This window comes from Cyprinodon variegatus, unplaced genomic scaffold (genome assembly GCF_000732505.1).
Source record: "Cyprinodon variegatus isolate N-32 unplaced genomic scaffold, C_variegatus-1.0 Scaffold74, whole genome shotgun sequence".
Classification (NCBI taxonomy): Eukaryota; Metazoa; Chordata; class Actinopteri; order Cyprinodontiformes; family Cyprinodontidae; genus Cyprinodon; species Cyprinodon variegatus.
In genome coordinates, this window is record NW_015150527.1 from 303,505 (window position 1) to 314,809 (window position 11,305).

General features: G+C 41.6%; 2 protein-coding genes across 2 annotated transcripts in view; one reads left to right on the forward strand and one right to left on the reverse strand.

Annotated features, from left to right (window-relative positions):
• Positions 1-5,534, forward strand: part of slx4 (SLX4 structure-specific endonuclease subunit) — a 15,440-nt gene extending 9,906 nt beyond the window's left edge. Inside the window, exons 10-13 of the mRNA XM_015372612.1 lie at positions 412-2,381; positions 4,097-4,196; positions 4,352-4,642; positions 4,960-5,534. Coding sequence (XP_015228098.1) covers positions 412-2,381; positions 4,097-4,196; positions 4,352-4,642; positions 4,960-5,326 — 2,728 coding nt within the window. The 3' untranslated portion in view covers positions 5,327-5,534. The remainder of the gene's footprint in view (positions 1-411; positions 2,382-4,096; positions 4,197-4,351; positions 4,643-4,959) is intronic.
• A 144-nt stretch (positions 5,535-5,678) lies between these two features.
• Positions 5,679-11,305, reverse strand: part of fam195a (family with sequence similarity 195 member A) — a 7,617-nt gene continuing 1,990 nt past the window's right edge. The window contains exons 3-5 of the mRNA XM_015372621.1: positions 9,982-10,118; positions 7,230-7,331; positions 5,679-6,063 (exon numbers count right to left, since the gene is read on the reverse strand). Of these exons, the coding sequence (XP_015228107.1) occupies positions 5,993-6,063; positions 7,230-7,331; positions 9,982-10,118 (310 nt within the window). The 3' untranslated portion in view covers positions 5,679-5,992. The remainder of the gene's footprint in view (positions 6,064-7,229; positions 7,332-9,981; positions 10,119-11,305) is intronic.

The following is an 11,305-nucleotide window of genomic DNA, read 5'->3' on the forward strand; positions in this document are numbered from 1 at the left end:
CTCCAGAGTGTTGTTCAGCATGGGGGTGTGTAGAAAATAAAGGCTAATCATGTTTTGGGTGTACTATTCCTTTAAATTTACAGCCTCCGCTACTCTGGAATGGTTTAAATCAAAGTATATCAGTGGGAAGATTTAAAAAATGAATTTTTACAGATGTTCTCCATCCATTCTGACTGAGCTTGGAGTGTTTGGCTTTTAGATGTGCAGCAATATACCTCCTCTTCAGTCATGCTCTAACTTGTGCTGCTCTTTCAATATATAAAATCAAAATAAAAAAATTTGAAGGATTTTATTGAGTATTAAGAAGTTTCTCATTTCACTAGACCCATAAAACTTTCACAGTCACTGACTCTTCATGTGGTTCTCCTCCCTGACTCAGAACACCGTCGTCCGACCTCTATGTTCTTTCAGGTTTGACCTGCAGGAGCTGGAGCACCTCTGTCATTTACAACCAGAGAGCATGGCGGAGGTGGGAGATGATGAGCTCAACGTAAACCAGGAGGAAAACGTGAATAACCAAACAGATCAGGCCTTCGTGGAGCTCCTCCGATCCATGTGGAATGAGGAGGATGAGGATGAAGGCACAGGTGACTCGGACGGCGTGGATGGAGGAGGGCCGGGCGAGGAGGACCGACGAGATGATGAGGTCACTGCAGGCGACAGAGAGATCAGCGAGGAACACGTGAATGAGGACGAGCTGGAGGAGATCTACGAGTTTGCGGCCACACAGAGACAGAGGGAGGAGCAGGAGAGGACCGAGGAGGAAAAGGAGGAAGATGAGGGGGAGGATGCAGAACCGGGTGGAGATGCAGTGGTTACTAACCTGCAGCCGGAGCCAGACTGCAGCTACAGTCGCCTTTTCTCCCAGTCCTGGGGCGTCTACAACGGAGGAGATAAGTCCTGTAGGTCGGACACGCCTCTTCAGTCCAAGCAGAATGCTGCTTCTCAAGAAGCAGTATCCAAACGTTCTGGCAGGACTTTACTGCAGTCATCAGCAAGCGTCGTAGACGAACCTTCCCTTAACCTTCCCATGCCAGGGCTGTCGCCGGGCCAAGCTGCTCATCAGACGGATGATGGAGAACGGAGAGATGAAGCTGCAGAGACTAAGGGGGTGTCACAGCAGCGAGACAGCCAAGGTCCTCCTCTTTCTCCTGATCCGTCTCCAAAGAGAGACGAGCCTGAGCTCATCGTTTTGTCTGATTCAGGTGAAGAGATGGAAGTAAAGAGCGGGAATTCTCCTCAGAACTACACAGGAATCAAATCCAGTCCAAGCCCCAAAGGATCCAGTCGTAGCTTCCAGTTCAGTCCTGGTGATCCAGCAGCTTGTTCTCCAGAACTTTCCTGGTTGATTCCATCCACTCCTCCCCAGAGCATCCAAAAAACCAGGACCTGTTCGGTACAGACCAACAGCAGCATGTGCAGGACGCAGCTCTTCCCCAGAGGGGACTCTTCCCCTGCCACTTCACCATTTAAGAACAAGTTTCAAACCTGCAGCAGTCCTCTTAGAGGCTCTGCCGGGGACGCAGCGAGCCGGGAATCCAGGTCCAAACAGAGCGAGAACCTTCTCAGTAGCTCAGACCTCAATGTTTCTATAAGAAACTATAAAAACTCCAGTAAGAATACTGAAGTCTTTGAAGCCCCACATTCCTTTAGAGAATCCATGAAGCGTGAGACTCCCCTTCATCTGCGATTTCAGCCATGCAGCAGCACCCCGCTGCACACTGACCCCCTCCAGCCCCCCGTCCCACCTGCTGCTTCCCCGCTCCACATAGACCCGGAGAGGCAGAGCGTTTCAGAACAAATGAAAGTGAGAACATCCTTAGACAGCCTGGGGGCCGCAGAGTCCGGGAGCTTTCATCTCCCCCGTATGTCCAGCCCTTCAGACCCACCCTCCTCTTCCTCTCACGAGAAAACTGCAGAGTCAAACATGCAACATGGCGTCAATAGGATAGGAGGGAGAAACGAGCAAGAAAACATAGAGAGGACGGGTTTCAGTCAGGAAACGAAGGAAGAAATGTCTGCTGCAGATGTCAGAGAGGCCAGTTTTAATCAAAGCTTTGGGGATGAACCTCCGATAGCGTTTAATGATTCCTGGGGCCTCGACGCCTGCATGGAGGCCAACCCAGGCTGCTTCAGCCTGAAACTCGAGGAAACTGGAGATTCGAGCCCAAGAGAGAGACCCGGTTCATCATCCGCCTCCAAACAGCCATCTATTAACAGCATCCAGGATCCTGCTCCGGATCCAGGCTCCCCGATATCAGCAGAGATCGACAACGGCCTCCTGGACTCCAGAATATGGGAGAGCTGGGAGGGTGATGAAGAGGAGGAGGATCTTCCTCTTTCTCAGAGGGTGAACCCGTCTGCTCATCTCAAGACTCCAGGTAGATTGATCTTTTTAGTCATCAATTTGCACAAAAACTTTAAAATCTAAAAAATATACATGATACAGAAGGCTTGATAAATGAACCTGTGTTTTCTTTGGACTTTAATTTGAATTAGTTTGATTTTCTGGAACAAGAAGGTGGGACAAACCAAAAAATAAAGCAGGGAGAGGGGAAATGCTTCGTCAGACCACTGAAGATGCCTCAGAGATTATATTATAGGAATATTTAGGGGGAAGGATAATCTTTTACAAACAACAATTTCATCTTGATGATATTCATCTTCACTGAAAATGGATCTAATGTTGGATTGTCTCAGTGTCTGTTTTCCTATACAGAAACCTGTTATTTAAAAAGGGGCCTATTCACGTACTGTACTATGATTATGGATTTCTACCTTATATATTAACTCTGGTTACATAGAAACTTTTTTTGATTAAATTATGGCACCCTATTGACTTATAATATTATATTTTTGGTAGATTTCTTACTAAATGTAAGCATTTTTTTTTTTTTTTACTGGCGGTACAGTGTTGTGCATCTGTGCAGTAAGGAAGTAATTTCCACAGCAATAGTGTTGGAAGAAAAAGGGAAAAGTCCCATATCAAGTGTGAAAAGGTAGCAGTGGGTTAACAGTATAAACACTGGAGTTCACTGAAGCTGCCAACAGATGGCATAGCATACAATAATTAACTGCTGATGGTTCTCTGTGGAAAAAAAAATCCTTTCAGGCATGAAAAGGACTAAAAAGACCCTATCAGGATTAATGTTTGGCGTATAGAGCTTTATTTTAACCTAAACCTTATTTTTATAGGTGTAGTATATGATTGACCCCTTTAAGTCTTTATAGAGCAAGTTACCATTTTTGATGATCTGCATACCCCTTACAAATGGAGTCCCTCTCCACATCCCTCAGTGAGATCTAGAAGCACAAGATCTATATCCAGCCTTTTAGCAAAGGTACTGCTACCTGGCTGTACCTGTCGCTTTGGCATTTGATCAATCCTATGAGCCCTTGTATGATATATTACCTACTGTAAATTAAGCTGATAAAAATTTAAGTTAAGAAAAAAATGTAAAAATTAAATTAAAAGTTCCTGTATCAGAATTAATGCTGTTATTTTTTTGTTATGTTAAAACTAAAAATAATGTTTCTTTCACTTTTTTCAGGAATTTCTTTAGATGCACTTTTGGTCTTTTTCTTAATAAATTTGGACAAGTGGCTGTTTCTTTTCATCACATTGACATTAACTTTTTGCCATCTAAATATTACATATTTTTTTTAATGTTGCAAAAGTTAAAAGGTCTTGTCCTTTCCTCCAAGAACAGTCTGGAATTGTTGATTTTCTAAGTATTTCAAGGAGTGCCCTATGATGTTTAGGGTGTTTATGTATTTAGCAGGACGCTTTTATGCAAAGCGACTCACAAAATAGACATTAGGGTGAAGTTGTCTTGCCTATGGAACCACACTGGCAGCTCAGCCCCCCCCCAGCAGGGATACGAACCTGGGCTTCATGTGTGCAGGACTGGTGATGTAGCACTTGAGCGAGCCGGCTGAAGGGTTAAGGCTTTGTTGTTTGAATTAGGCTTTTATTTATAAAGGAGCTCTATTTTTGTCTGTTTTCTACCTATAAACAAGCTTATCTACATCTCCACTGTTAGTGTATCTAGTCTTTAACCCAGTGCCTGTTCTTCTGCCGCATGCGTCTTCTCAGTATCATCCAAGCATAAACGGCGTCCCTCTGTGGTGCCCATCACCCCCATGCCCCACTACTCTGACATGGACACACCGGAGCTAAAGAACAAACTCAACAGGTTAGTGGGTTCACTCTCACCTCCATCATTGTCCTAAAGCTTGCCCTCCCAATCTGTTCCTCATTAAGTCGCTCTGAAACAGGCTTTTTTTTTTTTTTTCCTTCTGTCATCTGCTTGTCCATCACCTGCACCTTTTGATGTTCTCCTGTGTGCAGGTTCGGTGTGCGGCCTTTACCGAAGCGTCAGATGGTCCTAAAGCTGAAGGAGATCCACCAGTACACCCACCAGCTGGTCAGCTCTGACTCAGAGGAAGAAGCAGCACCCCGGGTGAAGCATCCAATGAGCAGGGAGGTCTCCTGCGCCCAGAAGGGGCAGTTTAAAGAGCCCAGAGCGCCTGACACTGCGTCCCCCATCAAAGCTGTTAGAGGGGAGGAAGTAGAGCTGCTCTCCACCTCACAGGGCTCAAACAGCTCCTCCTCCACTGCTGCCAGCCAGGAGTCAGAAAGGTGAGTGGAGTGGGAAATATTCACACCCCTTAGACCTGATCTAAGGGATCAACTAAACAAAAAGATCACTATTTTTAATCTGGGTGGGACTTTGACTGTGCCATTTAACATTTCCATAAGCATTATGCTGCCACCATCGTGCAACAGCTTTTACAGAAACCTTTTCTTTCTTTACCCGTTTTGGATTATTTTGTGTTTTTGTGTCACAAAAGAATCCCAGAAAGTAGACTAAAAGTATGTTAAACAGCTGAGAGTGAATCAGTTTTCAGTTTTTGTGATATTCTGACCACACAATGTAAAAAATCTGATCTCATCAGGTCCAACCCTGAGCTGGTTCTCTCTTCTGATGGCGACTCAGACAGCGATGGCGGCATCTCATCCTCCCAGGCGGCTTCTCGTCTCCAGGACCGCCTCCAGGCGGTGCGCTCCTTCATCCTGTCCGACTCCAGCCTGTACAGTCGGATCCTTCAGTACCAGCCTCTGGTTCTCTCTCAGCTCCAGCAGCAGCTCAAAGAAGCAGGGATACGTCTCGGTGCTGCGAAGCTAATGGACTATCTGGACTCCCAGTGTATCACCTTCACCACGGCTAAGCGGGGCCATCCTACAGCGGGTCACAGGAGGGCTAAAAAGAGCAGCCGGGGCGCCAGAGGAGGGAGCAGGAAAAATGGAGCTTTGAAGCTGTAGCAGAGAATTTTGACATGGGGAAATATATATAAAAAAATGTATATATGGGAGCTAGTCTGGAAATATTAAAGCAGAAACTTTTAAATTATGAACCGTTTACAGATTTAAATGTTGTAAATACTCTTTTTAAGACACTTCATGCATTTTAGGAGTTCTTTTTTCAGGTGTTGCATTTATTACAATGTTGGACTGTTAAAATAAAACGATGTTTTTGTTACCTCGTACCATATCTGATCTTATGAATGATCGCCTTTATTTTCTAAAAACTAAAAAAATCCTCAATGACAAATAGGGTTATAAATAGAAAAAAAACTCTATAGAGTTTTTTGTTTTGCAAAACATTTTTACTTTTTCAAACTCAACATCCACACACCCAAAAGTACAGGAAGCTGTGCGTATTCATTGTTCAAGTACAGAGAGGTGTCCTTTAATGCAGCACAACATGAGGTCAGTTCTGTCAGAGTCTACATTCTGCTCGCCGTTGCTCCACTCGGGGGAGGGGAGAGGGACGAGTTTATACCGTGCACCCAACAGCAGCGTGGAGCACAGGGCTTTAAAAATCTGATTCCAAAACATGCACAACGCTGCAGCTTCGGAGGACGAGCCGTTCTCCTGACATCCCGCAAAGAGCGCCGATGCAGGCTTTCTCTGCGCGCTCCCGTATACTTACGACAGATTGGCAATGTTGGCGAGGAAGCGCTGAGCCCACCACTCCTCCAGATCTATAGGCACAAAGTCTGAAACGAATCAAAATACGGCAGTCAAAGATAAATGTGTAACAATAATTTAACCTTATTGATCTCACATTGGAGAAATTAACTCTGCATTTAATCCATCCCCTTGGGGAGCAGTGGGCTGCCATTGTGCGGCGACTGGGGAGCAGTGTGAGGTTAAGGGTCTTATTCAAGGAGCCAGAGTGGCAGAAGTGGGGCTCAAACTCAGAACCTCTGGATTCCAAGCTCTATGCCCTAACCATTAGGCCACCACTCCATGTTTACAGTTTAACATGAAGCTTTTATCATGCATTGTATTAAAGTGCTTAAAAAAAAACAAAACAATAGGGTACATAAAAGATAAAATGAGCCATAAAATAGGTTTTATTGAACGCACCCCGGCTCAACCAGCAACATTTATGAGCAGTAAAAGTATGCTTTATGTGGAAGTTTTTAGCCTGTAAAGACGTTAGCAAATATTAATTCTTGTGAAATACTTATTCAATTTAATCAATTCCTTCCTATGAGGTCAGATGAACGATATGCATCTAAGAATGTTTCCCATTTTCATGTCTTAGATTCTGAGATCTTATACTAGGTTATTATTTAGGAGATGAGCACATGGGTCATTTAAGCAAAGATTTATAACAATTGTCAGAGATAAACATGAGATTATAAAAGGAATTCAGGCTGAAATGTAATTGGAATTATGCCAAAGAAATATGGAAATCAGCATCTACTGTTTTCAGTTATATAAGGGAGGACTGGTGCGACTGTAGCTAATCTCACAGGAAGGTTTCTGGCCCAAACTGGAGTAGACTGGTGTGACTGAATGAACATGTGACAGCCGAGACGAAACAAGCCGGTCTGTCTGGAACGACCAGATCTTCTCAAAACTTTAAACTGAAGCACTGTTTCAAAATCTGCCCTCTGGCTGCACATGGAAGGTGAAGCATAATATAAAGCGGCGTCGCGTCTGACTGGGATGACGAAAGCGGTCCCTTTTGGTGTCGTTTCAGAAAACCAGATAACAGATAAACCCCAAGGTGAGATTACAGGGGTCAAAGTTCTGCAGGTTGCTGAACAGGAAGAGAGCTGCCCGTTATAAATCACACAGATGAGATTAACCACTGCCCATTCACTTTGTTGTGTTGTTTGAAGTGCAGGAGCAAAGACGTGGAGCTACTCACTCTTCATTACAGTACTGGGGGTCTTCTCTGTGTACTGGACAGGCCCCTTGGTGTCATCTGACTCCACTCTGTGCTCCAGCTTCTGCTCTACTTCCTGCCATACTGCACAAAATAAAACACGACTTCAGGAAGAGAAAAACAAGCATCTCTGCAACATCTATTTGGATTGAGAGTCAAAATACTGTTAATTTATAGACACCCATATCCAATATGGCTGATAACCCGAAAGGTATGAATTTTCCTACTCTTTAAACAGCATTGATGGGATCTTTAGCTATCAATCTATCTTGCTCAAAAAAATCAAAATCAATTAAATTAATCAATTAAATCACATGCTGTTGTGCAAATAAAAAAGACAACAAGAGGAAATTATTGGCAATTAGCAAGACTCACTAAAGGAGTGATTCTGCAGGTGGAGACCACAGACCACTTCTCAGTAGCTATACTTTCTGGCTGATTTATGTTGGCAGTGCTTTCACACTCGTGATAGCATGAGTGTTTTTACATTTTCTACAAACTTGCAATAATCCTAAAACTAACCTGAAATTGCTCACCTTCATGTTTATAAAATCTACACAAATATCCTTTTTGCAGATGTCAGAATGAGCTGCTTCCTCTCAAAGAGTCATGTTGCTTTTGCACATCTTTATTTAGTTTGCCTTAGCTGAATGTCATAAAGGCTCTTAGGGTTGTTGCCTCCCAGTTTATCACATAAAATCTACTGAATAGTTGGAACACAATGTGAAAAATGGGGTCACTACTTTGCAGGGATAGCTGTGCAGAGTGAGGGATTTCCTGCACAACACAACTAGACTTACTAGAAGGATAAAACATATGAAAACCAAATCCCTGTTGCATTAGTTAGTGTAGGAGGGATAGATGAGGCGCGGGGTTTATTTTGTAATAAAATACCACTGCAGAGCACGCCTCACCTGGTCAAAGCCCCACAGTAACAGGATGTCGCTTATTAACACAAACTCAGCTCTCTGAGCCGCTTTCCTTCATGAGACGCTGACTTCACAGCCTGTTTAATTATTGTAGATGGGATGATTTGAATCTAACATTATGCAACCAATGAGAGGAGTTCATCTGTGTTTTTTTCTGAATGAAAAAAGGTTAGTCAAACCCTTTGTAAGGGGCAGATAGTTCAGGAAGGGAAGCACTGAATGAGCCAAAGTCCCTCTAGCTTTAACACATTTATTAGACAGGATATAAAGCTATGAAAATGTTTATCACCCCTTACACATTTCTTGATTTAGATAGGGCATTTTGATGACAGACAACCTGGAAAAACACACTTTGCATTTTTAAAATGTTGATTTATTATCGGAGAGCTAGTATCTAAACCTTCTTGACACACAGTGAAAAAGTAATCACTCACATATCCTAATATTTGGTTCAGCAACAGTAGATTGTGATACAGATTGTTAAATTCATGCCCAATCATCCCAGTTTCAAGTAAGCCCAGTTTCAATCAAACCAAAACCTTAATTTTTTTTTTAACTTGTTTATTCTATTACGTGTTGCGCAAAGAAGGAGGGTTATTGTACTTTAGGATTTTCAGGTTGAGAGGAAAGTTTACTAAGGCTGTAAAATTTTCCTGATACTTGCATGGGAAACTGATCTTATCCATAAAATTTTATTTATTTTTTATCTAAAATTCTAATGACAGGAAATCGGATTGAGAGGAGGGTGATGTGACAACAGGTTCTACAGGCTGGGAACTGAAGCTCAGTATAACTATGATCAAACAGTCTGGTAATCAGCCACTGTCAATGCTCTGAACTTTTGTACTAATATGCAAGGCTACCCTCTCTGCAGTATAAAGGGGTTTGTATTGTTTTATGGGTAATATTCAGTTTATTTCAATAAAATAAGGTTGGAATATTGAAGGCGTATTGTGACCTTTTAACCTCGGATAGGTCAGTTGCAATGCTACCAGCATGCTGGACAGTTCAATGATCTTATTCTGCAGGGCTGTATGTTTGAACAGGGGCGACAAACTCATTTTTAAGGGGCAACTTCAGCATTCTCAAGTCTTTAAAGGACCATTTTTTATTTTATTCACAAAGAGCACACTGCTCTGATATCATTTAGATTTTTAGCCACTTTGCAGACTTTAAATGAAACATACGTCTCTCTACTTTATGATACGATATTTTTAGTTTTGGAAAAAATTGCTGTTAACAGGAAAATAACTTTCCAGAATTGTCCTTCTCTGTCAGGCCACAGGGGATTTTCCTAAATGTCTCAAGTGCAAAGATGTATTTTTTTCTTCATCTTCTTTTGAAAGGTATGACATGAAACTTTCTATTTTTGGAAAGCAGCTGTTTTGGCTTTATATTGCAAATCCTTTCAATTAACTCCATAACCGTTTCCAGATGGTTAGATGTCAAACATTTCAGTTTCTTATCTGCTTTTGGATGTCAATGAATTGTAACGTATTGTTTTGGTGATCTTCTGAACTTCCTTGCAGATCGGCATGAATAGTTTTTTCTCTAGATTAAATAAATCACTATTTTAACCATTTAAAGATTTGGAATATTTAACTACATTTTCACCTGACCATATGTTATTGTAAGAGTTTATAGAAGCACAGCTGCAGAGGAGAAATCTGAAAGAGAACGTCCGGCTTATCAACCTTCCCAACCTTTGACCTTCACACCCCCAGTGTGAACGGCTTCTATTGGCTTTAGGATTAGATCAGGACGCCCGACCTCACGCCGCAGCCCACCAATCGGCTGATCCTAACCTTCGTAGACGAATCTGACGTTCTCCTCGTGTGCGGGCGTGAATCCCTCTGCTGCCGGACTCTGGCTCTTCTGTGTGGCCGTCCCGTTGTGGCGCTTTCCGTTGAGCCGGTTGAAGACGATCTTCGGGGGCTGAGAGCTGCAGGGGACACACAGATAGTCTGGAAATAAGTTACAGAATAAAGGTTGGAAAATAAAACCCTGTGGGAATGCGAGCTGAAAGCGACTCGAACTGCAAACAGTTGCTGTGTCCATAGTTTGTTTATTTATGAAGGAAAACAAACAATAACTCCAGTTTCCCCAGAGCTTCGACCCACAGGCCAAATCAGCAGCTGCAAGTTGAAATGTTTTGACTGGACTCAAGTGACCTGACATTTCTCAAAATGCTTTTAAACTGAAGAAATACAGCCTCACTGTTTATCATTATTCATAAATAGAATTTACGCTGCATAAGTAATTCATTTATTTACAGTAAAGATGTTTGCATGTCTTAAATCTGCCTTAATTTCCTTGTTGTTCTCTATTGTTGAATCGCTCCTGATCTGAAAGCTTTCAGTTCTTTCCTTTTTTCAAAACCAGAAATCAAAATGATCACATCTCATGTCTTATTCCTGGCGGATTTTAAAGATTACTATAAATGTAGGCTTCTTTGGAAAGAACTAAGTGTTGATCTAAAATGTTTGCACATTACCAAAATATTTAGGGTTATTTGTGATTTTCAGCATTTTAAAAGTTGTACAAATACAGTATATTCCAAAAAAATACAATAAAAAAATAGAATAGAACATTAAATTTTCCATCCCTATTTTATTAAATCCGGTACTAAAAACCTATGAATGTACATAGCTATTGTGAGATAAAATTATTGTTACTGAATTCTTACCTGCACAAGCAGCTTAAAATAAGTGATAATATGACTTGAAAGGTTTTCAACTCATTAACTCCAGTGTATGTTTTTTTACTCTTGTGAAAATGTGTATGATTTTAAAAAGCCTGTAAAATGTTTACTGGCTGTCTGATGCATGGAGTAAGACAAGGCCGCCCCTCCCCCACTTGTTGTTGCACATCACAAGCTGACTAAAAGAGGGCTTTTTTTCCCTCCTGTTTAATAATAAAGAGAAATTTGGTGTCTTTTTCCAACAACATAAAGCACAGCTTTAATCTTTGGAAAGAATTACAAAGCAGAGCTTTGGAAGGGGTTTGGATTTTAAATGTAAATATATTTTTAAATGTAAATATCAATATGTTAATATGTAACAAATGCTAAAAAAAACTAATATATATATATATATATATATATATATATATATATATATATATATATAT